This window comes from Dama dama, chromosome 19, assembly GCF_033118175.1.
Source record: "Dama dama isolate Ldn47 chromosome 19, ASM3311817v1, whole genome shotgun sequence".
Classification (NCBI taxonomy): domain Eukaryota; kingdom Metazoa; phylum Chordata; class Mammalia; order Artiodactyla; family Cervidae; genus Dama; species Dama dama.
In genome coordinates, this window is record NC_083699.1 from 47461056 (window position 1) to 47489010 (window position 27955).

At 39.0% G+C, this 27955-nt stretch overlaps 2 protein-coding genes across 6 annotated transcripts in view; one reads left to right on the forward strand and one right to left on the reverse strand.

Annotated features, from left to right (window-relative positions):
- Positions 1-3922, forward strand: part of NCBP2 (nuclear cap binding protein subunit 2) — a 37438-nt gene extending 33516 nt beyond the window's left edge. The window contains exon 6 of the mRNA XM_061166895.1: positions 3468-3922. The gene's annotated coding sequence lies outside the window, so the exon portion shown is untranslated. The remainder of the gene's footprint in view (positions 1-3467) is intronic.
- The window catches only part of SENP5 (SUMO specific peptidase 5), a 53127-nt gene extending 26111 nt beyond the window's left edge, over positions 1-27016 (reverse strand). For 4 of the 5 annotated variants that reach the window (XM_061166891.1, XM_061166889.1, XM_061166890.1 and 1 more), the window contains exons 1-5: positions 26830-27016; positions 9019-10559; positions 1545-1650; positions 1253-1391; positions 957-1004 (exon numbers count right to left, since the gene is read on the reverse strand). In XM_061166891.1, coding sequence (XP_061022874.1) covers positions 957-1004; positions 1253-1391; positions 1545-1650; positions 9019-10528 — 1803 coding nt within the window. In that variant the 5' untranslated portion in view covers positions 10529-10559; positions 26830-27016. The remainder of the gene's footprint in view (positions 1-956; positions 1005-1252; positions 1392-1544; positions 1651-9018; positions 10560-26829) is intronic. The other variant, XM_061166894.1, reaches the window with a different exon arrangement.
- Between the last annotated feature and the right edge of the window lie 939 nt (positions 27017-27955).

Consider the following 27955-nt stretch of genomic DNA (forward strand, 5'->3'; position numbering starts at 1 on the left):
AAAAATTTGCATTTCTAGTAAATTCCCACCTGATGCTGATGCTGCTGGTTTGGCGACCATACTTTGAGAACCACTTTCAGTTGTGTCTTTTTTATACTGTGAAGGTTTAGAATTAAATGTAGTGGTAATAAAGGGAAATTATAGTTTTGAAATGAATACTTTTATGTTAAAAATCATCTGTATGTTTAGATTTACACTTTAATAATAGAATTTGACAAAATAGAGAATCTGACAGATTAATTTCATGATTCCAATTTAGAATGTTTAATCAATTTTTTATTTTAAGTGGAAAGTTATGACATTTTGTCTATATTAATAAAGTGTTGGAATCTGAGACTCCTTATATTTACCTGTTTAAATTATTAGACTTATGAAAGTACTTTATAAAGTACTTAAGAAGGTTTTGCTTTATTGGAAAGGTTTTGCTTGTTGAAATTAATGGCTACCAATCAGGCAATCAGTATTCAGAAACAATATATGAAATTAAAAAAATAGCTTTTTGATATGTAACTAAGCTCTTGAGGGAATTTTAGAGTTTAATGGGGGTTAGTTTGTATTTAAACTGAGTATCAAAGATTAATCCAAGAAAAAGTGAAGACGGATATACTTTACTACATTTTTAAAGAGAGTAAGACATTAAGTTAAAAAAATTCTTTAAATTAAATTTAAAAGCTTAAAGCAAACAGTCCTTTTTGCGCATGTAAAAAAGAAAAAAAAGCCTCCCCAAGATATCAAAAACACACCCACTCTGAAATAAATAAGCAGGAAAACACTGGCATGACTTTATGTTCACATGATTTTATAGAACTTATGCCAATTCTAGCACATGATCAAGACAAATATCTTTTTAAAAATCTAAGAAATATGAAATAATTACATAAAAATTTTTAAAAAAGAAAAAGCTGCTTTCTTTTATACACAGGACCCTCTCTCCTATAGAAAAAGTTTTCACTTACTTTGTCTGGGACTGCATCCATTATCAGCTCACCATACATATTTATGACCTATAAAAAGTCAATATAATACCCATTAACCCTACATACAATTCAGAACATTCATTCAGAAAGAACAACATAGCTACTGCTAATAGTAATCAAACCTTTCTAATACTGGGTGAGTGAGCAGTCACTTCAGTAAGGAATGAAGAATACTTGACTCCAAAAGATAACTGTGAGGCCAACCCAGAGGTTGCATTTTACATTTCATTGTCCAACATCCTCTGCAACTTTCCATGGTTATACAATACACTCACCTGGTCATTCAGCCAATTCTGACCATCCAGGGTTGCTAGATCATCCATATCCAGCATGTGCTTATTGTAGAAGATGCGGAAGTTGCATTTTTGATGTCTGGCCCGATAGTTTGTTATTTCCCTATTGATAAACGGTTTTCTGAAACAGAAATATTTTGAAAGTAAAACAACAACAGTTTAACTCAGTTTATTGTTAAGTATCAGGGTTTGTTTTTTTTTTTTAATCAAGAGAAAAGTCCTATAAGCCAATAATTTTCTTTTCAAGGGCTTAACTTAAGCATCATTGACAAACCTATTAGAAAAGTCTTCATTAAAGACATCTTTTAATCTTCCAAGGACGTCTTTTTCACTGAGTGGGACCAAACTGCCATACTTCTTCATAACCTCGTCTAGGAATCCTTAAATAAAGGAGAGAGAAAAGTTAAAGTGGAAAAGGCCGCCTTCAGCAAAGTCATTGTCCCAATACTTAACCTATACCCAACATATAACATATGTTTAAATTACATTACTAAATGTATTATGCTAAAAAGAAATCTTTTAAAAGATAAGGTATCATTTCACACTGGATTGCTAGAAAGAGAATAGCTAGCTGAAATTAAAGATTGACATTTTTCAGTAATTTAACCTTGGAGAAGAATCCTATCTCCTAAAGGTAAAATCTAAAGGGTTTAATCACCTGGTTAAATGTGTCTATCGTATTTGGTAACTGAAGAAATTATCTTTTTAAAAATCACAATTAGAATTGTTGAGATCACCTTCACTTGTATTTACTATTTGATAAAGGTATGAACTTTCACATCTCAACAGAGGACAAATTCTAAGGCATTTTTAATATCATACAATTTGATAGTTATTATACTTATGATACTGCATAACCCTATGAGGTGAGCTTTACTGGATAATAGCTGGTGACGCACGTTTTAAAAGAGGAAACAGAATTAAAGGATGACTTCTTGGCCAGAATACAGGCTAGTCTTTACATCAATTTAAGTAACATGTATATGCATTTTAATTGCTTCCAAGAGGATCCACTGAAGAAATATACCTAAAAATATCCTAGGAAATAAAACGAGGATATTGTTTCTAAGTAACTTCAAAGAAGCTGAGGGAAGGTTTAGAGGCTCACGGAAGAGCAGATATGACTTAGGCTATTCATTGATGCTGAGTGGGGAAGAGCAACAGTCTGCTAACCATCAATCTGACAGTTAAGTCCACTGTGTTTAGATAGAAAAAAATGAGGACTGTTAGTCACTTATTTTACCCAGTCCTCTTTCTGACTTCATGAAGGGCCTCTGTTAAGCATCAATATAAAATGGACAGGAATGATCACAACAAAGTCTGTTCTAGGCAGAGAGTGTTTTGTATGGGGGAGGAGAAGACAAAGGTGTGGAAAACTTACTTTCCTCCTTTTACTCTCCCATCAGAGGCTCCCAATTTGAAAGACTTAAGACAAGAGTATAGTAAGAAGAGTTGCTTGCCTATGTCTGGTTCTGGTCTAGGATTTAGCCACACAGAAGAGAAAGGGAGTTCCGTGTTCCAGTTTAGTCAGAGGAGGAAATGAAAATTCGGGGCTTCTAAACTAGGAATTCATTCAGCCTTACGTTTGCCAGTAAGATCTAGCAGGCACCATACATAAAAGCTATGTGCGTGCTCAGTCGTATCCGACTGTTTGCAACCCCATGGACTGCAGCCTGCCCAGCTTCTCTGTCCATGGGGGTTCTCTAGGAAAAATACTGGAATGGGTTGCCATCCCCTCCTCCAGGGGATCTTCCCAACCCAGGGATTAAATGGGATCAAACCCAGGTCTCCCGCTTTGCAGGCAGATTCTTTACCAACTGAGCTACTAGGGAAGCCTGGTAAGTTTGCCTACAGTGTTTACTGTATCTTATAGTTGTCTAAGTACAATCTTGTCTCTACATGGGAGAATGGACACAAACAGAAGATAAAAATTCCCAATATTTGAGAAACTGCATTTAAGGAACAAATTTTATACAAAAATATTGCCCCTAGTAACAAAAAATTAAACTTTAGGCCCAACAACCTTAATTGAGACTCTTCAAGTAAGAAAGCAATCTCCTCTACCAAACGAGTACGGACCCAATCCCAAACTTGTAACAAGAGGTGTCCTCATTAACAATGTCATTTCTGGATGACAGTGTTTAGGGGATTTTAAGTTATGTTTTCTTTTATCCATATTTTTTGTTTTTCCTTTCAGATGCTCAACATGGATTCGTAATGCACTAGGAAGACCCTAACTGGTTCTTCCAGGAGAGCCCTAATAACGATGACTCGCTGATGCACACCATTATCTCACTAGCACGAGAAATATAAACAGTCAAAAAACACTTAAAAGCCAAGCACTAGAATATCTCATTTCATCCTTATAACTATCCTATGCATTAGATAGCATCCCTACTTTTAAAATGGAGACAAGAGGCTTAGGGAGGTTAAATAACTTCCCCGAAGACCCTTAACTAGGATATGGCAGAACTCAAGATTCTGATGTAGGTTATATGATGACAGAAACTGTGCCTTTAACTTGTATGGTGTGCCACCTCCAAAGCAGGAAATATCTACGACCTGTTGTTCTCTACAAAAACAAGATAGTTCATTTTATTTTTCCCTTTTAATACCCATGGGTCAAGACTAACCCAGAAAACAGACTTCTTAAAATGAGAGGGAATTTCCTGGCAGTCCAGCAGTTAGGAGACTCAGCTTCCACTGCAAGGGGCAGGGTTCAATCTCTGGTTGGGGAACTAAAACCTCACATGTTGCAGGGTGTAGCCAAAAAATAATAATAATAATAAAACAAGAGGTACATCCATTATTTACCCACTTGTTTTCATCTAACCAATGAGCTAAAAAAGGAAAATGCATTTGGAACATACAATTTCTTTCACTCCAAAAGTACTAAAATTTTAGTATGACCAAGAAACAAGCAATACAGTATTCGCAAAAAACAAAACAATGAAAAACCAGAGTTCAAGTTACATTCCACCTTGTAAGTACAACAGGTAATTATATGAAAACCAGAAACGGAGTTGTTTTTTAGAAGTTAAGTTACTGATGATGTTAAACTGTGTTAGTTTTTTTAAATAACTGACATGGGTCACCTGGATCACTTGAAAGTGGAAAGGAGTTCATTATGTTAGGTATATAAGAAATGCCAACACTTGGTTCTCCAACGAAATACAATACACACATCAGAAAGGTCTCAACAAAAATAAGAGAGGTACAATCTATATATGAATAAATTTAAGGAGTGTGCAAAACCTAAGTGAAAAACACTACCAAATTCTAGTAAGAGACATAGGTCAGTAAATGGAGTAATTCTTTGATTTTTAAACAGGAAAGCTCCATATTAAAATGAATGCAATTTTCCCTAAATTAGTCTACTAATGTAATACCAATCAAAAGCCACTGTTTGTTGGGTTAACTGAAAAAACAAATCCAAATGTATCTTGGGACAAACATGTGAGAAATTCTTAGAAATTTCTGAGAAAGATTAAAGGGGGGTAGTGAAGAGGGGCAAGAGAAAAGAGCAGTAGGAGGGCCTAGTCCCACTGAATTATAAAACCAAGTGCAAGTGACTGAAGCAGAAGAGCGCGATCACAGAAACAGAGAAACCATCCAGAAAGGGATCCAAATGGCAAGCAGCATTCCATAATCATGCGGAAAAGATGAATGAACAAACAGCATTAGAAAGACAAACTAAATCTTTGATTCACAGCTGAAATTCATTTTGGTGTAAAGAATGCAGTAGGAATCCATTTTTTCTAAACAGCTACATGTAAAAATAACAATAGTCTAGAAAACAGAATTGAATATTTTTATAAACTTGAGAAAAAGCTGAGTATTTTTTCTAGTATATGACTGTAAACATTTTAAAATGTGGCAGCCACCTCATAATTCCTTTAGAATTTTTATGCCCTTCTGAACATGTATGTCTTAAAAATATAAGTAGCAAACTATATTCATTCTTCTTGAAGCTGCTTTTTTACATTCAACACATGAATTTTTTTCCTAAGTCAATTCAAAACAATCTAGTAGTCCATTAAATTGATTTGCCATATTTTAACCAATTCTCTGACAACCATTTGTTACTTTTTAGCTGTCTAAACAATGTTACAATTAAAGCCCTCAATATATCCTCATTCTAGTGTTTCCTTAGAACACAGTTGCTAAAATTCACATTTCTGGGTCAAAGGACATGTGTACCTAAACTTTTCATATTTTCACTTATGAATTTTCTTATCTATATTTATCAGATTTTAATGTTTATGGAATCAAACTGGTATACTTTTTTTTACTGCTTCTGAGTTTTCTATCATGCTTTAAAATGTCTTATTATTGTTAGATTGGGCTTCCTTTGTGGCTCAATGGTAAAGAATATGCCTGCCAATGCAGGAGATGCAGATTTGATCTGGTTGTGAAGATCCTCTGGAGAAGGAAATGACAGCCCACTCCGGTATTCTTGCCTAGGCAATCCCATGGACAGAGAAGCCTAATGGGCTATAGTCTATGGGGTTGCGAAGAGTTGGACACAACGACTAAACAACAAGCTTTCAGTACTTGCTGAGATGCCATGATTTTTCTCCTTTAGCCCATTAAAATAATTATAGGTCACTAAATGTGTAAAAACTATAAAACTGTAAAAACTCCTATATCTTCACGTTATGCTACAGTTTAAGTCTAGGATACATTCAGTTTATCAACTTTTTTTTAGAAGTGCTCCATCTATATTTGTAAGTTAATTGGTTGTTGTTCAGTCACTCAGTCATGTCCAATTCTTTGCAACCCCATGGACTGCAGTACACCAGGCTTCCCTGCCCTTCACCAACTCCTGAAGCTTGCTCAAACTCATGTCCATCAAGTTGGTGATGGCATCCAAACATCTCATCTTCTGTCATCCCCTTCTCCTCCTGCCTTCAATCCTTCCCAGCATCAAAGTCTTTTCTAATGAGTCGGCTCTTTGCATCAGGTGGCCAAAGTATTGGAGTTTCAGCTTCGGCATCAGTCCTTCCAATGAATATTCAGGACTGACTTCCTTTAGGATTGACTAGTTAGATCTCCTTGAAGTCCAAGGGAGTCTTAAGAGCCTTCTCTAACACCACAGTTCAAATGCATCAATTCTTTGGCACTCAGCCTTCCTTATGGTCCAACTCCCACATCCATACATGACTACTGGAAAAACCATAGCTTTGACCAGATGGACCATTTTTGGCAAAGTAATGTCTCTGTTTTTTAATACACCACCTAGGTTTGTCATAGCCTTTCTTCCAAGGATAAAGCTTCTTTTAATTTTATGGCTGCAGTCACCATCTGCAGTGATTTTGGAGCCCAAAAAATTAAAGTCTGTCACTGTTCCCATTATTTCCCCATCTATCTGCCATGAAGTGATAGGACCAGATGCCATGGTCTTTGTCTTTTGAATACTGAGTTTTAAGCCAGCTTTTTCACTCTCCTCTTTCACCTTAATCAAGAGGCTCTTTAGTTCCTCTTAGTTTTCTGCCATAATGGTGGTGTCATCTGCATATCTGAGGTTATTGATATTTCTCCCAGCAATCTTGATTCGGGCTTGTGCTTCATCCAGCCCAGCATTTTGCATGATGTACTCTGCTCTCTAATTTAAATAAGCAGGGTGACAGTACAGCCTTGATGCAGTCCTTTCCTAATATGGAACCAGTCCATTGTTCCATGTCCGGTTCTTACTGTTGCTTTTTGACCTGCATACAGGTTTCTCAGGAGGCAGGTAGGATGGTCTGGTATTCCTATCTCTTTAAGAATTTTCCACAGTTTGTTGTGATCCACAGTGTTTTATCGTAGTCAATGAAGCAGAAGTATATGTATTTCTGGAATTCTCTTGCTTTTTCTATGATCCAGCAGATGTTGGCAATTTGATCTCTGATTCCTCTGCCTTTTCTCAATCCAGTTTGAACATCTGGAAGTTCTTGATGTATTTAATTGGTATTTGTAGGTAAATGCTAACCTGTTTAGGTTTAGAAATCATGGTTCTGCTAACCTCACAGCAGGAAAATTTGTCTTCATTCTAGGACAGCATAAACAACAGGAAAAAAATTTTTAAATATTTTTCTAGGACTGTCATTTTTGTGGGAAAACGTTTTTTATACATACTGGACTTCCCAGGTGGCACTAGTGGTAAAGAATCTGCCTGCGGTTCAGGAGATGCAAGAGATGCGGGTTCAATCCCTGGGTTGGCAATATCCCTTGGGGGAGGAAATGGCAACCCACTTCATTATTCCTGAGTGAAAAATTCAATGGATGAGGAGCCTGGCAGGCTACAGTCCATGGGGTTGCGAACAGTCAAACATGAGCGAGCATGCACATATAACTGGTGGAAAAAACAAAGTGTTCAGAATTGTTTAAACCACCAAGAAGTAACTCTCCTAATTCCCCAAAAAAGCCACTTCTAACAATTTAATATATGTGTCATGTCCTATTGGAGAAGGAAAAGGCAACCCACTCCAGTATTCTTGCCTGGAGAATTCCATGGACAGAGGAGCCTAGCGGGCTACAATACATGGAGGTGTAAGAGTCAGACATGACTTGGCGACTAAATCAACCAATCAGTCACATCCTATACAAATGCATGTGCATACATATATACATGCACTCATATTTGCATATGTATTTTTTAACAAAATGGCCTCCTGTTCTGCTACTTGCTTCTTTCATTTTATATAGACAATGGTCAGTATCAAGATACAGATCAAATTTATTCTTTAACAGCTTCATGGTATACTGCCTGGACATGCCATAAATTGTAAGTCCATAGCAACATTTGTTGTAGTTATCTCCAGTGTTGTACTACTAAGACAATACTATAAGTAATGTCCCTCTACAAATATATTTGTACTCTTCCATATCTTAGCTAAATGGCAAAAAGGAGAATGGGTCAAAGACTGATACTGCCATGCTGTCTGCCAGAAGTGTTTATACCAAACAACTTCATGGAGTAGATTTTGACAGGAAGACATTAGAGCATGATGTAAAAACTTGAGCCATAAAGGAAAGACAGACACATTTTACCATGTAAGAGTTGAAATTTTCTGTTAGACAAAAATATTATATACAAAGTCAGGTTACTGAGAGCTTTTACAAAAATTTAATTTAAAACCTTTAAAATTATAATGATACTAAAGACTATGAGGGTAAGAATCAGTGTATCCTGTTTGTTTCCACATTCTTAGAGCCAGCACTGGTACACAGGAGCTTGTCATATACTAAACAAAATATAAACAATCCAATAGGAAAATAGTCAAAATAAAATTATATACAAGCAAAAAATGGCAAGCAACTATAGAAAAATATGTTCAAATTTTAAACTTAAAAAGGCAAATTAAAACATTTCTCATGTGATCTATGAGACTGGCAAAATTTCACAAGTGCAAACTGGTTTAATTGTGAATGGATAATTTAACAATTCTCTTAAAGTTTTAAGTGTAAGTATTCTTTCACCATTATTTCTACTACTAGGAATTTAACTTACAGAAACAATCATATAAGTACAAAGAAGTAATTTCATTGTACCACTGTTTATAGAAGGGAACAACTAGAAGCAACATAAGTGTCGTCGATCAAAAGTCAAATCAAAACTATGGAACATCTATATAATAATATAAAAGAAAAATGTCTAATTGCTTAAAGGGAAACTTGTGGAAGGAAAAAAGAAAGGACTCCTAGAAAAGATAACATATAGCAGGTGTGGGCTGGAGACTGGGGGAAAATAAAGGAAGAGTGCATACCAGAAAGGCAGATTGACAGTTGTTCATCATCCACTGGAGAGGTTTTTTGACTGTTCTTCCCACCTCCCACTTGATTTTCTAGTTTGAGTCCACTGCACGTCAGAGGAGCCTCCAGTGGACTTTTACAGTAAGGGTGGTCCAGCAACTTAGAACTAAGAATATTCTGTTTGAAAGAGCCATCCTCATCCATCTGGCACGAGCTCTCATTCTGAACAGTCTCTTCGGACACAGGCCCATCTACACTCCTCACAGACTGATCTGCCCCGGACACTGACAGTTTTACTCTGTCATCACTGACAGTACTTGTCCGATTTTCCTGACCCAGAGCCATAACTTCTCTCTCAGTTTCCAAGATGAACATGTTACTAGAATGATGTTCTGGTAAGGGGATGTCATGAATCAGCTCTGTATACTCCCATTTAGGAGAGGAACAGGGTGACTGGTCCCAGGTGTATGTAGCACTGCCATTCTGTTGGTCAGGGAATGCTTCATCTAAACTAAGCTCCTTGTCCAAGAGAGGGCTTCCTTTAGTGTGGCCCTCAGGCACATGAGAGTTCTTTCCCTTCACCACAGCATCGCTGTCCATATCTGGAAAGTACGGTTGATGTGGACAAGAAGGGTCTTTAGGCTCCGGGGAAGGGAATGGGCTGCAACTGCCACCCTCACCGTTCTCCCTCAGGGTCTCTTGATGGTCCCCAGTGACCTGCACCCAGCTTTGCCGGGCTTTTTTTAGCTTGCAAACTTTGCTCTTTGTTCTGAAGTGCTGGGATCTGAGAATCCTGTACCGAAATCTAATCATGGATAATTTCTCATACATCATATGAGGAGATACTTTTATTCTTCTATGTTGGTTAAGTTGAAATTTTTTTGGAATCAAGGGTCCCCCGTTCCTGTGGTGCTCCAGCCCTGGGTAGCAGCCATGACAAAAGCGCTTTCTCTTATGGTTGCTTAAGGTGACCACAATTCTGTCACTCTCACCTGGATTCTGGCTCTCCCCATTGAACTTCATAGGAAAATCAGAAGCTTGTGGCTCCGTCCTAGGTCTGTGACCATTGGCCTGACCTAAAACACTATTCACTGGTAAGTCAACAGCTGCCTTCAAGAGACTTTTCTCTCCAGAATATTCATGATCAGAGTTCTTTGCTGATGACAGCAACTTCTCTGCCTGGAGTTTCAGGAAGGTCCTTGAGGAGGAAATGAAGTGCTTGGTGTCCTTTCTTTTCACTTTAGAGGACAAAGTACAAAGATTCTGGACAGCCACATTGCCTTTTGTCTTTGCAAAAAGTGGTTCATCTTGGATCCACGTTTTCTGGATTTGAAGGGCCTTCTTTCTGCACTGGAAATGCCTCAAATGCCTGCTCCAAGTAACTGGCCTTCCCAGCTTGGCTTTCAGAATGCACAAGTGTTGGTGAAAGTAGAACTTCTTAAAGCCTCCAAACCCAGTATTCCATTTCTCAGAAAAGGCCAAGTGGATTCCTTTCCTCCATAGAATTTTCCTCTGTTTTTTCATTTTTCTGATGCATAATGAGATCTGTATGCAGCTGTAAAGAAGAGAAAGAAAATTTTTACTTCTACCCTAAAAATAAGGTCATTATGATATATTCACAGCAAACTTTAGAAAATTGAAAAAAAGCATATGACACTCAATATAAGATATAATGAAATCCTACCTGATCAAGGCTTTTCCCACAATGACATGACTAACTGCTCCAACATAACCCCATTTACTGTGTCTGCCTCTGATAGAAACAAGTTTCAATAATCGTTTCCCAACATGCAGCCAGTTTCAGATGAAGCAGAAAGGGCAGGGAGTCAGGAGAGGATTTGTAAGATTTAGCTTTGTCTCTCATTAGCTAAGTGACTTTAAGCAAGTCACCTGAATTCTGTGTTCTCATTTGTAAAATGAAGGATGGAGAAGGGAGACGCAACCAGACACCATTTAAAACTGAGTCTCTATCAAAACAATTTGTTCCATACAACAAATTTTGTAAGGAAGGAAATACAAAGGGAAGGCAAGGCAGGGACTTTTACTCTGTAAACTGTCATCCACAGGCAGATAGTCAATAAATGCATGCAGTCAGTGCCTCAAAAGGGAGACCAGCCTCCTCTTTGTCAGTCAAAGACTTTCTGAATGACTATGCAAAGACAGGACCCTATCATGTGCTCTCATCCAGTTATGGTTCTCGCAGTCAAGTGAATATAAGCAAAAAGAACCAACACAGGTATATGTATCTGTGTATGAACTTTAGAAACACACTTACAAGAAAGGGTAGATGAAAATGATGGTCAAAATCAAACATAATTTCCCCTCAGATTTAATAAGATCTAACACCACTAGGTAGCATATTAAAAAGCAGAGACATTACTTTGCCAACAAAGGTCCGTCTGGTCAAGGCTGTGGTCATGTATGGATGTGAGAGTTGGACTGCTGGACTTCACAGTTGGACTGTGAAGAAAGCTGAGTGCCAAAAAATTGATGCTTTTGAACTGTGGTGCTGGAGAAGACTCTTGAGAGTCCCTTGGACTGCAAGGAGATCCAACCAGTCCATCCTAAAGGAGATCAGTCCTGGGTGTTCATTGGAAGGACTGATGCTGAAGCTGAAACTCCAATACTTTGGCCAAAAGACCCTGATGCTGGGAGGGATTGGGGGCGGGAGAAGAAGGGGACAACAGAGGATGAGATGGTTGGATGGCATCACCGACTCGATGGACATGAGTTTGAGTAAACTCCGGGAGTTGGTGATGGACAGGGAGGCCTGGCGTGCTGCGATTCATGGGGTCGCAAAGAGTCAGACACGACTGAGCGACTGGACTGAACTGAACACTACTGAAGGTTCTTTAACCTAGAAAGAAAGGCACCAGCCATTGCAGGTCTAACAGAAGAAGTGAAAAATCAGTATCCTAATCTCACCTACTATTAATAGGAGCTTACTAGGAAAAGCTGTATTACCTTTCTGTGCATTAGTTTTCTCTGGAGGAAAAGGAAAAAAGGAGGACTGAACACATGCTTACCTCTGTTCTCTCTACAAATCTCATTAAGATGACAGAAATGGAGTTTTAAAAAAGGCCAAAACCCTCAATGACAACAAAAAAGGAGGCAAGAGCAATAAAACTGTTGAAAGAAAAAAGCAGATGAATGACTAATAATAGACAGAGCAGGCCAAAAGAGCTGAAATCTAAGCCAGAAGTAGAGGAAGCCAAGTAGCAAGTTACAGGACCTCAGAAAGGCTCAGGAAGCAGAACAACAATAGCCATGAAGGTCAGGGAATGAGGAGAGCAGAAAAAAGAACGACTGGCTGAAAGTCTGAATAAGCAGCAGTTAGACTCCAAGATCCCTTCCCCTACCATGGCAGATGATCAGTTTCACTTTCTCAGAGGAATGAACCAGAACACTCAGGTGCATCATATACAACTGAGAGCAGGGGTACAAACAAGAGGATAACTTGGTTGTTTGTTTTGTTTTTTTGCTCATAACTTTTTATTTAACACCAAAAACACTTTGTACTGGGGGATACGACTGAGAGACTAATGCCCACACACACAGCCAATTAACAAGCTGTGATAGTTTCAGATAAATAGCTAAGGGACTCAGCCATACATGTACATGTATCCATTCTCTCCCAAACGTCCCTCCCATCAAGGCTGGCACATAACATTGAGCAGAGTCCCATGTGCTATACAATAGGTCTTTATTGGTTATCCATTTTAAATATAGAAGTGTGTACATGACCTTTCCAAAGTTCCTAACTATCCCTCCACCCCCACCGGGCAACCATAAGTTCCTTTTCTAAGTCTGTGAGTAGCTTTCTGTTTTGTGAGTTCATTTGTATCACTTCTTTTTAGATTCCACATATAAGGGATGTCATACGATATTTCTTCTTTTCTGTCTGACTTACTTCATTCAGTATGACACTCTCTAGGGCCATCCATGTTGCTGCAAATGGCCTTATTTCATTCTTTTTAATGGCTGAGTAATATTCCATTTAATATATGGACCACATCTTCATTATCCATGAGGATAGTTTTACATAGTGAATTCCTTCTGAATCTCTTTCCCCACTGAGTTCCCAGGAAGGTGTGTACCCTCAAAGAGGAGATCAGTTCTGGGAGTGAGCGAGGGGTGGGGCAGCGACAGATCACTCAAAGAGAAAAGACCAACGGTATACTGATATTAGGGGATGCCACAAGGACACAGGCCCAAATAATAACCTCCAAGTTTAAGAAACAGTGAGACCCTAAATCCTTCCCCTACCCAAGACTGGAAGTTTCTCCTTCAGAAAGAAAGTTGTGCAGACAAGGGGATCCCAGGAACAGCAGGAAAATGGAATTATAGGAATTATATATTGATCCTAAGCCCCTCAACACTTTCCCACTCATCTCCCCAAACCCTAACATGCTATCTTATCCATCCAAGCAAGAGATTGGAAGATTATTCTTTGGAGAATTTGATTAATACACAAGAGAATACATAAATACAAATATCCCCCCACAAAATGGCCCAGCATGGCTCACAGTGTACCCTATTGCTGACAAGTCCCACCACAAGCTCAGAATTTCCAAGTAACTTCTTAGTGGTTCAATGACAGCATAACTAAGAATCACCAGACTTCTAGGGATAAAAAGTAGACCAAAACAAACAGATAAAACTGAAAGCATATTTAGAAAAGCTAACTTAAAAAAACCAAGGAGGACTTACTTCCCTGGTGGTACAGTGGATAGGAATCTGCCTGCCAATGCAGCGGATAGGGGTTCAATCCCTGGTCCGGAAAGATTCCTTATGCCCTGGACCAACCAAGCAGCTGTGCCACAACAGCTGAGTCCGCGCCCTAGAGCCCACGAGCCATAACTACTGAGGCCCAAGGGCCTAGAGCCCATTCTCCCCAACAAAAGAAGCCATATAATGAGAAGCCAGCACACCATAACGAAGAGTAGCTCCTGCTTACCACAACTAGAGAAAGCCCACTCGCAGCAATGAAGAACCAGTGCAACCAAGTAAATAAATATTATTTTTTTAAAAATGAGGAGGGGAGAGAAGGGAAGTTATTGTTTAATGAAAAGAATTTCAGTTTAGGAAAATGAAGATGGGTCTGAGGATGGATGGCAGTGATGGTTGCACAACAATGTGAGCATATTTAATGTCACTGAACCATATATCTAAAAATGATTTAAATGGTAAATTTTATGCTATGTATACTTTACCACATTATTTTTTAAAAAAAAAAGGAAAAAAAAAAAAAACCCAGTACTACCCTCAAGGAAGAAAATATTGTAGCCACTGGGGAAAAAAGAATATGTTACATTTTTAAAAGGAAGGATGAAAAACAACAAAAGGCTTAGGCTTAGCTTAAAATGGGGCTAATATTACTTACATTATTTATATAAGTTATATTACCTATATTATAAATATTACTAATATTTAAAATTGAACAATAAAGGCTGATGAAAAAATGGAAAAAAGACAGAAGGAAACAATTCAAAAATAAGGATTTTTAAATGTCCTTTGAACATAGCATGTTCAACTTCACGCATTAAAAAACTGTCAAGGGGGCTTGGGAGATAGGCAAAATGGGTAAAGGGAGTTAAATGTACGAACTTCCATAAATAAATATATAAACAAGTCATTCATGATGATGTAATGTACAGCATGGTGACTACAGTTAGTAATACTGTACTGCATATTTGAAAGTTGCTGAGAGTAAATCTAACCTTCATCACAAGAAAAGAATTGGGGAGGTGGGGAGCCATGTATGGTAATGGATTTAGCTAGATTTATTGTATTCATTTTGCAAAGCATACAAATATTAAATCATTATGTTGTACATCTGACACTAGTATGTCAATCATACTTCAAAAATTTTGGCAAAAGTTATTACAACATATACTATTGGTGGGAGAAAAAATATTTTTTTTTTTTACTTTCCTTGTGGGAATACAAATTGATAAAGTCATTTTGGAGAGGAACTTGGTAATATCTAACAAAACCATACAAATACTTACCTTTTAATCCAACAACTCTGTTTTTAGGAATTTACCTTGAAGATAATAATGAAAACCCACAGGACAAGGTTATTCACCGCAATGTTTGTAGTTGCAAAATACTGGAAACATCAGTGCCCATGAATAGGACAGTGGGAGCACAGACCATGGTTCATCCACACAATGGATGAAGCTGTAACAGGATAAGGATAAGGTCTACGAACACGGAGTACTCTCCAGGCTAAATGATAAAAGCAAAGTTCAAATGAGTGTCAGTGATATGCCACTGCAATAGTTTAGCCAAGAGTGCAGTTAGAGAAAACAGTCCACCCAAGATCACTTCCACTTCTGACAACAGCTGAAAGTTCGGGGAGTTCCCAAAACCACCCCCAGATTTGATAATTTATCAAAAGGACTCACAGAACTCACTGAAAACTGTTAAATTAATAGCTATGGCTTATTACAGTTGAAGAATGTGGATTAAAATCACCCAAGTGAAGAAGTACATACTGAAGAGTCCAGAAGTAACAAATGCGTAGCTTCCAGTTGTCCTCTCCCCATGGAGTAGAGACAGCATTACTCTCCCAGCATCAGTGTATGACTAAGTGTGACAAGAACTGCAATCCAGTGAGGCTCATCGAAGTCTGGACGTCCAGAATTTTTATTGGGGTTCACAGGCATAACCGACTGCTCACATGACAGAGCTCAATCTTTAACTCCCCCGGAGATCCACTGATGTCAAAGTCATTACACTAAATCACACTGCTGGCTTTTTCTGGTGGGGCCAATCCCATTCTAAATCATATTGTTAGACTACCAGTGACACAAGCCCCCAGGCGAATCAGACATTGCATTCTGAGGATTTAGAGATTACTTCTTAAAAGCCAAGGATAAAGGCTTTCATCCTGCACAAGCTTAAATTCTTTACTATACTATATACAGCCACCTTTCATAAAAGAGAAAATAGTATACATGTATCTGCCCTTTTGTGCCCCCAAATCAATTAACAGGAAGACAAACCAAAAACTAATGAGAATAGTTACCTACAGGGCATGGTAGATGGGAACAGGGTGAAAAGAATGAGGAACAGGAAAATGTAGAAGGAATGAGAAGGGAGTGGTGCTTCTCAGATTCACCTTTTTTGTAAAGTTCTGACTTTCAGGACTATGCTAATGTTTCATGTAATTTAAAAATATACATATAATTAAAATGAAACAGAAATAACAACAAATGAGCCTAACTGTATCGCAAATAAATAACCACACTGAAAGAATATAGCAGAAAAGAATTAGCCAAAGTAACTTAGGAAAACATTAGTCTGACTGTATACATCCAGATAGCTCAGTTGGTAAAGAATCTGCCTGCAATGCAGGAGACCCCAGCTCAATTCCTGGGTCGGGAAGATCCGCTGGAGAAGGGATAGGCTACCCACTCCAGTATTCTTGGGCTTCCCTTGTGGCTGGTAAAGACTCTCCCTGCAATGTGGGAGACCTGGGTTTGATCCCTGGGTTGGGAAGATAACCTGGAGAAGGGATAGGCTACCCACTCCAGTATTCTTGGGCTTCCCTTGTGGCTGGTAAAGACTCTCCCTGCAATGTGGGAGACCTGGGTTTGATCCCTGGGTTGGGAAGATAACCTGGAGAAGGGAAAGGCTACCCACTCCAGTATTCTGGCCTGGAGAATTCCATGGATTCTACAGTCCATGGGGCCACAGAGAGTCGGACACGACTGAGTGACTTTCACTTTTTCACTTTCACACCCCAGAAACAAAAGGATTGTATACAAATACTGTTCTTTAATTAACAAATTTGCTTTTCACAGAGGAATGAGATAATTCTTAACTTACATTCTCAGTATTCAAAAATTGAGCAAATAAGTAAATATGTTGTAGATAATCAGAGCTAGGTTTCAGAATGTTGGTGAAAGAAGCTACATTTTGTGGTATCCACATGAACTCATGGTGTTTTATACACACTTACACACAGGTACAGATCTAGAGATACACATGAAAAAAGTGAAGAGATGCACATACTCCTATTTATTTCCTAGCTGTATCTGCTTAAAGAGACTAGAAGCAATTATATCCTAGTAACAAAAGAAATGGTTGATTCCAGAGCTCGGGCAGAAGTAAAAGATGAACCTGGAATATCACTGTAGTGCCAGAAAGTAAACAAGTGCTCAAAAAAATAATGACATGTCAAAAGAACACAGGAGTCAATTTGAAGGAACCCATAAAGGCCAAAACACCTGAGCAACTGTGTATGTAATAATAGTAATGGCTGATAACTCAAGAATAAACAAATATCCTGAGTCTATAAACAAGGATAAGAGACAATCCTTACAGAGATTTTTCAAATTAATAAATATAGAAGAAATAACGGAACAGAAAAGTTACAATTTGCAACTCCTTTCAGAAATAACTGACTCAGGCAAGAATATAAAGCTAGAGGGTGAAAATACAATGAGATATAAGCTATTTAATAATCTCAAAGTAGCTTCTACAAGATACTTCAAATTACAAAAGGTAAAATTGTGCTTTTCAATAGAAAAATTCAGCAAACATCTCCTTAATCCCCAGTAAAGAGACATATGGACAGCATACGCCTCCTGATGTGGCACAAGATCATATGTGTGGTATTCTTGTCAAAAAAACCACCTGAATTTAATCATAAGGAAATAACAGACAAATATACATTGAGGAACACTCTATAAGAAAACTGGCCATGGACTTCCTCGGCAGTCTAACAGTTAAGACTGCTTCCACTGTATGGGGTGTGGGTTCTACCCCTGGTCAGGAAACTAAGATCCCACATGTCCTGTGATGCAGCCAAAAAGTAAACAAACAAACAAACAAACAAAAAACTGGCCAATATTCTTCAAAAGTATCCATCAAGAAAGAAAAAAACGGAGTGAGCAACTGTCCCAGATTAAAAAGCTAAGACTAAGGAGACAAAACAACTAATGTAATGTGTAATCCTAGATTGGGTCCTAGTCTAGAAAAAGGGAATTGGTGGGAAAACCAAAATAAGATATATAGGTCAGTTAATTCCTGGTTTTGACAACATAATATAAACTGAGGGAAAGCTGGGTGGAGTGTAAATATTTTTGGAAATCTGAAGTTACTTAAAAGTGTGAAAAGTTTAAATTTTTCTTAAACATTTAAAAATTTGAGGACATTCCTAGGTGGCTCAGTGGTAAAAAAAACCCGCTTGCCAATGCAGGAGACGTTCAATCCCTGGTGGGGAAGATCCCCAGGAGGAGGAAATGGCAACCCACTCTAGTATTCTTGCCTGGGAAATCCCATGGACAGAGAAGCCTGGCGGGCTACAGTCCATGGGGGTAGCAAAGAGTCGGACATGACTAAGCTCAGCACAGCAGCAGCAGTACCCAGAAAGTAGCACAAGATGAGAGAGGCTGAAAATCATGAAGATAAAAAAAATGAAACGATCAAGCCAGGAGATCAAATATTCAAATATGTCAAATACATGATTCAAAAAATTCTCAGAATTAAAGAACATGATTTTGTACATGGAAAGAACATATTAATGAATGAAAACAGGTTCATCAATCTGACAATCAACAAGACGTATCAATTATCAAATTTCGGAATACTGGAGACAAAATAACCTTCTACGAGCTTTGGTGAGTCGGTAATGACAAAAAAGGATCCATACAGAAAATATATAAAACATTAAATGTAAAATATATAGATTACAGAAATATATTTATATGATTAATATATAATATTTACATTATATACATATACACAAGTAAAATCAGAAATAAGAATGGCAATGGATTTCTTTAACAGTAAGACTGAGAACTAGAAGAAAATATACTAATGCTTTCAAAGTCCAAAGGAAAATTATTTTCAAAGTAGAATTTCACCAGCCAAATTATCAATCAAAATTGAGGATAGCAGGAAGCATATCTCCTGAAACTGACAGAATGTGAAACTGACAGAATTTCTAAACTATCTGAATGCAAAGACAGGAGATATAGACAATTGGAAAAGAGTCTGAAGATAAATTACTAATAATTACACAGATGGCTACCCACTCCAGTATTCTTACCTGGAGAATTCCATGGACAGAGGAATTCTTCCTGGCCGGCTACAGTCTATGGGGTCTCACAATGAGCTGGACACAACTGAGCGACTAACACTTTTACTTTCACACAGAACACTAAACAGAAGAGACTATTAATTTCAGAGACAAACAAAAGGAAGAGTCTTTCCTTTCTTGTACAAGAAATCATAGCATAGTGCTGCAAATCATAGCACACCACATGCTTTTAGTTGTGACTGCCACTTACATAACTGTAGTTAGGTAAACACTGATCTTTCTAATTGATCTTTCAAAAATCAATTTAGAACAGGAAATATGGGTGGCAATATCTAATGACTTCAAGATTTGAGAAGTTCATAGTGCCCAGTAAGTAACTGTGGATATTTAAGAATGAAATAAAAATACTATTTTGTCTTTCTATTATTAGCTTGCTAGAAAATAAACACTTTAATAAGCTATTTAGACTTAATCACTTAATAAATTAAACTACTAGACCTAAAGGCATTATGAAAAAGACATTAAGGGGGTATGAACAGAGAAAATTTGGGAACCTCTGTTTTAGAGTACTGTATTTTACTTTATTTCTTACCAATGTAAAAATCACTTTTAAATAAGCTTCTTAATATGAAATTCAAATATGCTTTCACTGTGTACTGCCAATATAAAAGGAGATTTGGGATTTATTCTTCATAATACTTAAAAGTAATATACTTGTTGAGTAGTCATCAATAAGATATTAAAAAAAAATTTTTTTTGAATTTTATCTATCTATTTTGGCTGTGCTACGAGAGCTTCTCATTGAAGTGGCTTCTCTTGTTGCAGAGCACTAGCTCATGGGCTTCAGTATTGTGGCTCCCGGGCTCTAGTTCACAGGTTCAACAGTTGTGTCCCAAGGGCTTAGCTGCTCCGGGGCACGTGGGATCTTCCTGAATCAGGGATCAAACCTGTGTCTCCTGCAATGGCAGGCAAATTCTTTACCACAAGCCACCAGGAAAGCCCGATATTTATTCTATTAAGAACATCACATAAGAGTACACACAAAGCTCCCTAAGTCCATAAGAAATTTCAATTGAAGTGGGAAAAAGCATATAATTAAGTTCTTAAAAAATCTTCCCTCAATTAGAGAAAGCTACCTGGACTGTGCCTTTAAACTAAACAATTCCTGGGCGGTCCAGTGGTTAGGACTCCATTCTCTCACTGCTGAGGGCCTGGGTTCATGCCCTGGTTGGGGAACTAAAATCCCACAAGCCACGCAGTGTGGCCAAAAAGAAAAGAAAAAAAGGTAAATTAATCTAACACTTCTGATGGTGATTTTAACAATCACCATCATAATGGCTGATTATAATGGCTGAAATTATAAAAATATACAACTATTAAATTTCAATTCAATAAATATTTGAGATTCTGCAAATAGAACAGCACTGTGCTTTCAAAAAATATAGAGTCTAGTGGGAGAGTCATCTGAACAAGTATAAACAAATGTGATGCATATAAGAAAGGTAAAATTCAGAGCCATGGGAATATCTGGCAAGAGGGTCAAGGAAGACCACTCTGAAAGAATTATTTTTAAGCTCAAAGGATGATAAAGAGTTACTAGTTAAAGTGAACAGATAAAAAGAAGTCCAGGAGAGGGCATGTAGCACTTCAAAGGGGCTGGAGAGGTAGGCAAGAAATAGAAAAACTAAATTAATGATGCTGCTATTTAACATAAAGGTAGTGTGAAGCCACTGAAAGACAAAGACAGGCCTAAGACCCAATTTATATGCTTAAAAAGATCATTCTATCTGCAGTGTGCAGAATGCCTGGGAGAAGACCACAGGAAAGGAAACCTGTTAGGAGCCTGTTATAGGTAAATGTAGGCACGGTGAATGGATGAAAGGAAAACTGGGAGAAGTAGCAAAGTGAATTGATCTTGAAATTTTTTAGGTCAGAAATATCAAGACTGTGGGAAAGCCAGTATGCAGGGGTAAGAACTTCGGTATGAGTTACTGGGGAGATTGTGGTATAATTTATATGGAACAAATAAAGACTGGAGGAAGATTATACTGGCCATCTCTTCAGTTTTAGACATGTTAGATCTGAGGTGAATGTAAGAAATCTAACTGGACGCATAATGGTGGATACACAAGTCAGGAACTCTAAAAAGAGAACAACACAGAAATTCCACTTTAAGTCATCAACTGATAGTAACCAAAGCTACAGAAAATGCTAAACTCACCCAGGAAAATTTGTAAAACACAGAAGAGAATGCACAGTAGGGTAGTGTCCTCAGGAACTGTAGGATGTAAGAGTTGAGGAAAAGGAAGAAGACTGCTTTGCAAAGGAAAGTAAGAAGGAATGATTAGGGAAATAAAGTGGAAAATCAGGTAAGGATGGTGCCCAGAAAGCTAAGGAAAGTTTCTAGAAAGAGGGAAATGGTCAGTCAAAGGCTATTGAGAGGTCAAGCAAGATAAGGATTAAGAAGTGTCCACCTGATTCTCAAGACTTTCACAAGAGGAATTTTAGTAGAAAGGCGAGGACAAAAGTCAAGATGGAGTAAAGAAAACAATACATAAAACTACTCAAGAATCATGAGTAAATATGAGGGCAGATTTTTAAAAAATGGAGACAGCTGTATGTGTTTAAATAATGATGGAGTACTTTACTTACGGATACAGATGGCAGACTAGAGAGGAAGTTGGAATGCAGATTGACTTAAAGACCTAAGAAAGTTAAATGTCAAGCTTACAATGAAAAAAGCAGTTCAATTTACATAAGAGTGCCTCAAAACAGGTCAGGAATCAGCAGCAGCAGGTTCTATAAAAAAAAAAAGGCTGTGAACACCATGCTAAAAACAAGGGAATGGATCAATTGTTTAGATACCCTTCTACCCTCCACAAAAACCAGCCAACTGCCCCTCCCCGCAACCTTGCCTTCTAGACTATAACAGCGCTGACCAACAGAAGTTCTGCAATGACAGAAATGTGCTACATTGGCCCTGTCCCATATGGAAGTCTCTGGAAACATGTGGTTATTTACCACCTGAAACGTGTCTACTGTAACTGAGGAACTAAATATTTAATGTTACTTAATTTTCATTATTTAAATTTTAGTTGCTACATGTGGCTAGCGGCTACCACACTGGATAAGGCAGCTCTGAAGGGAAAACAAAGGATTCCTGGATTGGACAGCATCTGGTCCAGTTGAGAATGAGGGTATCATACTGAAAATAGTTGAGTTCAATGAGCATAAGTGAATGTTTACACACTGAATGCTAAAACCTCTATGATTTTCCCCAGGTTAGCTACAAGACTGCTGACAGCCCAGTTTATAATCTCCAAGCCAGAGATTTGAAGATTCTTCTTTGGGAAATCTAAGGAGCCTACGGGAAAAAAGACAAGGATAACACTGTTGAAGGCGATCCAGTAAGAGTCCAACCAGTGTACCCTAAAATCAATAAATCCCAAGCATGAACTCAGAGTACATGTAATTAAAATTAAAAGCAACCTCCACATAGGGTCCCTTAACATTTTTGCTCCTATATTATCGGCCATGCTATTATGTGTTCACCAAATACCAACATTCCTTCTAAGAAAAACTAGGAGAATTCCCTGATGATCAAGTAGTTAGTACTCTGAGTTTTCATTGGTGATGGCTAGGGTTTAATCCCTGGTCAGGGGAACTAAGATCCTACAAGCCATAAGGCAAGGCCAAAAAAATAATAAACAGCACAGCAAATATGGATAGTATATATTAAAAAGAGATAAAACACAAACACACAAGGGAAACAGAAGTGAGCTTTTAACTCTTATTAGATACTCACTGACCCTAGGACAGTCTAAACTCTGAACAATCCTTAAGAGGCCCAATATATATTTCTGTTTGCAGTGGAACCACTGTATAGGTTAACTCAACCATCACTATGAAAAAGTTCTTTCTCCTGTAGTTAGGTGCTTTCCAAGTGGCTCAGCGGTAAAGAGTCCACCTGCCAATGCAGGAGGCATGGGTTTGATCCCTGGATTGGGAAGATGTCCTGGAGAAGGAAATGGCAACCCACTCCAGCATTCTTGCCTGGGAAATCCCATGGACAGAGAAGCCTGGTGGCTGGCTCCTGGCCACAGTCCACGGGGTCACAAAGAGTTGGACATGACTGAGCAACTAAACAACAAGACAGTAATGAGAATAGTTGTGTAGTAAATGAACAGGGGGGAGGTTACCTACTCTTCAAAAATGAGAATGAATGGTGTTGTGGTTTTGTTTTTTTTTTCTTAAGATTTTTTAACGTGGACCACTTTTTTTAAAAGTGTTTCTTGAATTTGTTACAATATTGCTTCTGTATTATGCTTTGGTTTTTTGGCCAAGAGACAGGTGGGATCTTAGCTCCTCAACCGGGGATCGTGTTCCCTGTATTGAAAGGTGGAGTATTATCCACTGGACTGCCAGGGAAGTCCCAGAATGAACGGCTTATAGTAGGAAATAAGATTAAAAACAAAACAAAAATAAAAAATACTGCCCACTGGCATCATAGGACATAAATGAATCATAAAAACATCAAGACTGAAAATTATACATTTATGGCATCTCCTGGTGATAGGCAATTCAGCCACCAGGTATAAAGTGGATTAAGTCAAATATCCAATTTTGGTCTCAGGTCCTTACAGACAGAGAAGACTGCCTCAAGGACCAACAAATGACTTCCAAACTCCACTTCTCAGAGGGTCTTCAAGTTGTCACTATCCCATCCCTGCCTTTGCTTCTATGTTAAATCTGTAACACCAGTTTATATTAAAACTGTGAACCCTGGGTTCACATTTATCCTTTCTAAATACCTCTACTTGTAAAGTGTACTCCATCAGAGTCTGAAATTCAACAATTTTTAGGCTTCAGAATTAAGGAATTTCAGACACAAAATTTTAAAATTTAAAGACTTACCGACTCAGTTTTTCATCTTAGACACATACCATACGTCTCTCTAAATTCTGAATGTATAAATTATCTGTTAACATGACTTTTTAAATCAGTGAATTCAGAATGCCCTGTGTCATCTGGTTGTAGGAAGTTAACATGCTATAAATAGGGTCATTTTTAGAAAGAAAATAATTCGGCATCTTCCTTTATATTTGTGACATAAAATCCATTTCTGAATCTACTATTAACATAGCCTTTTCATTGCTTCAGTGATTCTTATTTTATCAAAGAATAATTTGATAATGAATATATCTCCCCAAAATAGAATGTTCAAATCTAATAATAATAATTATGCCTAATAATCTATTATCTTAAGAATCCTGAAAATATCACTCCCCCTCCGCCAGCAAAAGTCACATTTTCACTATAATGAGTAAGAAAAATACATATAAGACACTGTTACTTCCCCATCAGTTGATCCTTTCTAGACATTTATCAAATTCTTTGAATCAGTGGTACAGTACAATTAATCAAAAAAGAAAAAGGAACTAAAATTCAAGGACCAGCTTAAGGCAATCCTGAAAACCTCTAGTTAAATCAGGTGCTTATAAGGCAATTAGAGACATTATAGGGCTTCTCTAACAGTTCTCAAATTGAATTCCATAGGAAGTTGGCTAGTGATACAAAGAGGTCATGCATACCAGGATGAAGGAGAGGGTGGGAAGACACCTGTGGATGGTTCATGACAAGCCAGAACAAAAGCAAAATTTTTCTAAATTGGAATTTTCCCGCAGTTTATGAAGGCCTGGCATAAAAGTCTAAAAAACTGATTTATAAAGTGACATGACCTTTATATAATTCTACCAACAACAAAAACCCTAAGCAATACTTAGTAAAAAAATTTTAGTGTAAAATCTATTATTTTCATTAAAGAGCATTAAGGAGTCTAACTGCACAGGGAACTATGAAAACAGGACTACACAGAACTACTGACAAATGACATTTTTTTCCACTTCTATGCTCTCAGCACTAGAAAACCTGAAACAGTACTATTGATTCAAGTAAGGTTACCTGTTAAAGAATGGAAGAGAAACATAAAAAAATTAAAGAGGCATAGGCAACAAACTAATTGAGCATGGCACTTCACCTCTCTGAGCCTGTTTATAAACTAAAATACGATCTACATCTGTATTTTCAAACTATGAATATCACCTGAAAGGCTTTTGAAAAATCACAAATACCGGGGTCCCATTTCAGATCTATTAAGGTAGTGACTGAGCATCAGGGGTTTTAATTCCCCAACTGATTCTGATGTCCTGCAGATTTTGGACCACTGGATTTGATGACCCTCAAGGTTCCTTCTGTATCCATGACTTAAAAGTCCCAAACTGACAATCCTGTGTTCAAAGGAAGGGAAGACTACACTTCATCATGCTCCACTGAGTATCGTGCTCCAATGAGGAAAGGCAAGTATACATAACTTGTGAGACCAAGCAATTGTAAGAACAGGTGCTACTCATTCAAGTCAGTAACTGCATCTCCCTTCTCTCCACCCCAAACACTTCTCTAACATAGGCACTACTAAACTTCAGAGCGGGGAAACTTCTCTCACCAATATAGAGAAAGGTCTCTCCTCATGTTAACTTGGAACTGTAATGTCCGGCCACTCAGAGGATTCAAGTTCCTGTATTTATTCTCTGAACATTTTTAATTAACATGAAATGTTTCAGAGGCAGAGGAAGAAGTCCTCGGAAACGTGCAAAGAATTCCTTCTAGAGTGGGCCAAGGTGTGAATAAAGCCCTTCCCAGCTTTTTTCCTAGAAAGGACCCACTAACTATACTGAGAAAGGAGCAAAACTGATTCAGGTCATCCCTCATATACTAATAATGTGTAATCAATAAGCATGAGAAGTCTGGGTGACAAGGAGAAATTGATTTCTTTCTAATGCTGCCCAACCCAAAGCAGAGACTACAGTCAGGTTTTAACACACAAGATCCTAGTATCTCCTCTGGCACCCTTCCCTACACCAAGCATAGTTATTCTGGGTTAAAGACATAACTAAGAACCTACCATTAAGTGTCCTGGGTATTCTTAAGCCAAGTTTAACCTGATTCCCCAAGTATTTTATGATTAACATTCTGCTTTCTTCATTTAATTCTCCAAACTTATATAAATAAAAGAAAGTTCCATTTTACATGGGTTAAAAATGTCTACACCAGATTGACGCCACTACCAAATGGCAGGCGAGCATTTCAACTCAGTTCTCCTGACACCAAGTCCAAATCCCATACCTCTGACACCCTCGCTGCATCCCTCCTCCGCAAGAGTGGTCACTCTTGTATGACCAAGAGTCGTTATACAGTGGAACAGAGGTTGATATTACATAGCATAAACAGAATGGGAAAACAGGCTTCCGACCATCCAAATACTCAGTTGTGCCATACCCGTTCACTAGAACTGGGTCCCAGGAGTGTGAAGGATGGAACCAAAGGCATGACGGAAGCAGAGTTGTCCGAACAAAACCCAAGACGGCAGGAGCTGGAGGATCTCTACCAGCAGCAATTCCTCTCAAAGCCTCCCCCGGCTTCAGGAGGAGTGGCCGGAGGCGCTAGCCCTCTCCGCTTCTGCCCCGTACAGCTCGAACTGGTGAGAAGGAGAGGAGGACATTGGTCCCTCGGGACGAGCTCCTTCCCCGCCCCCAGAAAGGCACAGAAACGCGGGGGAGAAATCCACTGCCTATGGTTCGGTGGTAGGGGAAGAGCAGCGCACCAGGCCTCCAGGCCGGGGTGCTGAGCTGGCGCGCACTGACGCGAGAATGGCCAGCCAGCCAGCTCCGTCCGCCAGTCATTCGCCGGATTTGACACCCAGGTTCCCGCTTACCTACGTCTCTCGCTGCCGGCACCTGCCCCGTCGTGGGTCCAGATACTGCGGCAGCTCGGACTGCGGCCCCGCCTTCGCCAGCTTTAGAGGAAGCCTCGTCAGCCAGCAGGCGTCCGGCCTGCTTACAGCAGCCACCGCCGCCGAGCTTCCTCTGGATCCGCTGCCGCGACGCCGGCGCTCACTTACACCGTCACCTCCTTCAGTGCTCTTCCGCCTCGGCCCCGCCCGCGCCGTGTGTAGAGGGCGGGGGAGCGAGGGAGGGCTCGGCGCTGGGGGCGTGGCCCAGCTTGCCTCCGCTTCCGGCAGCGCACGCTCCCCCGCCCTCCTGGGACATCTGCATTTGGTCCCGCCCCGGCGCCTCCTTTCTAGCGCGTGAGGGTTGTAGAAACTGGGATCTGAACGTCAAACCGGGTGTGAGGCTTCTTTACATACTGCTCTCAAGTCTGTAAGGGCTTGGCAGACCAAGTTCCAATGGGCTAAGGCAGACCACAGCTACTGTACGACCTCTCTCTTCACTAGTCTCTCTTTGGCCCGAAGAGAAAGACACGTTGCTGCTCTGGATGCACTCTGAAGCCTGGCCTAGGTTTTTCTTCCCTGGTTTTCCGATGGTGATCTTTCGGCTTGGCATCGCTATGGGCCTCTGTAATCCCTGCTTTGCCTCTCTTCGGCTGAGAACACTCCCCCAGGAGGGAAAGCCTGGGCTTATTCACCACTATAGCCCCAACCAGCACCAAACAGTGACTGACTTACAGGTGTTTAGCAAGTGTGTGCAATAAACTTACGGAGAAGCAGATGGCAGCCCACTCCAGTGTTCTTGCCTGGAGAATCCCAGGGACGGAAGAGTCTGGTGGGCTGCCGTCTATGGGGTCGCACAGAGTTGGACACGACTGAAGTGACTTAGCAGCAGCAGCAGCAGCAGCAATAAACCTAACCGTACATAACTCGATCGGGACGCACTCCCTTTTTCATACATTGCTCGATTTGGTTTTTCATGAATGAGACTGCCTTGTAACTTTCACATATTGTTTTCGTATCACGTTTTATGCTATCCTCGAAACAGAATTTGAGGGGTGTTTTCTACATCCTGAAATAGTTTGTGCAGGACTGGAATTATTTTTCCTTGAAT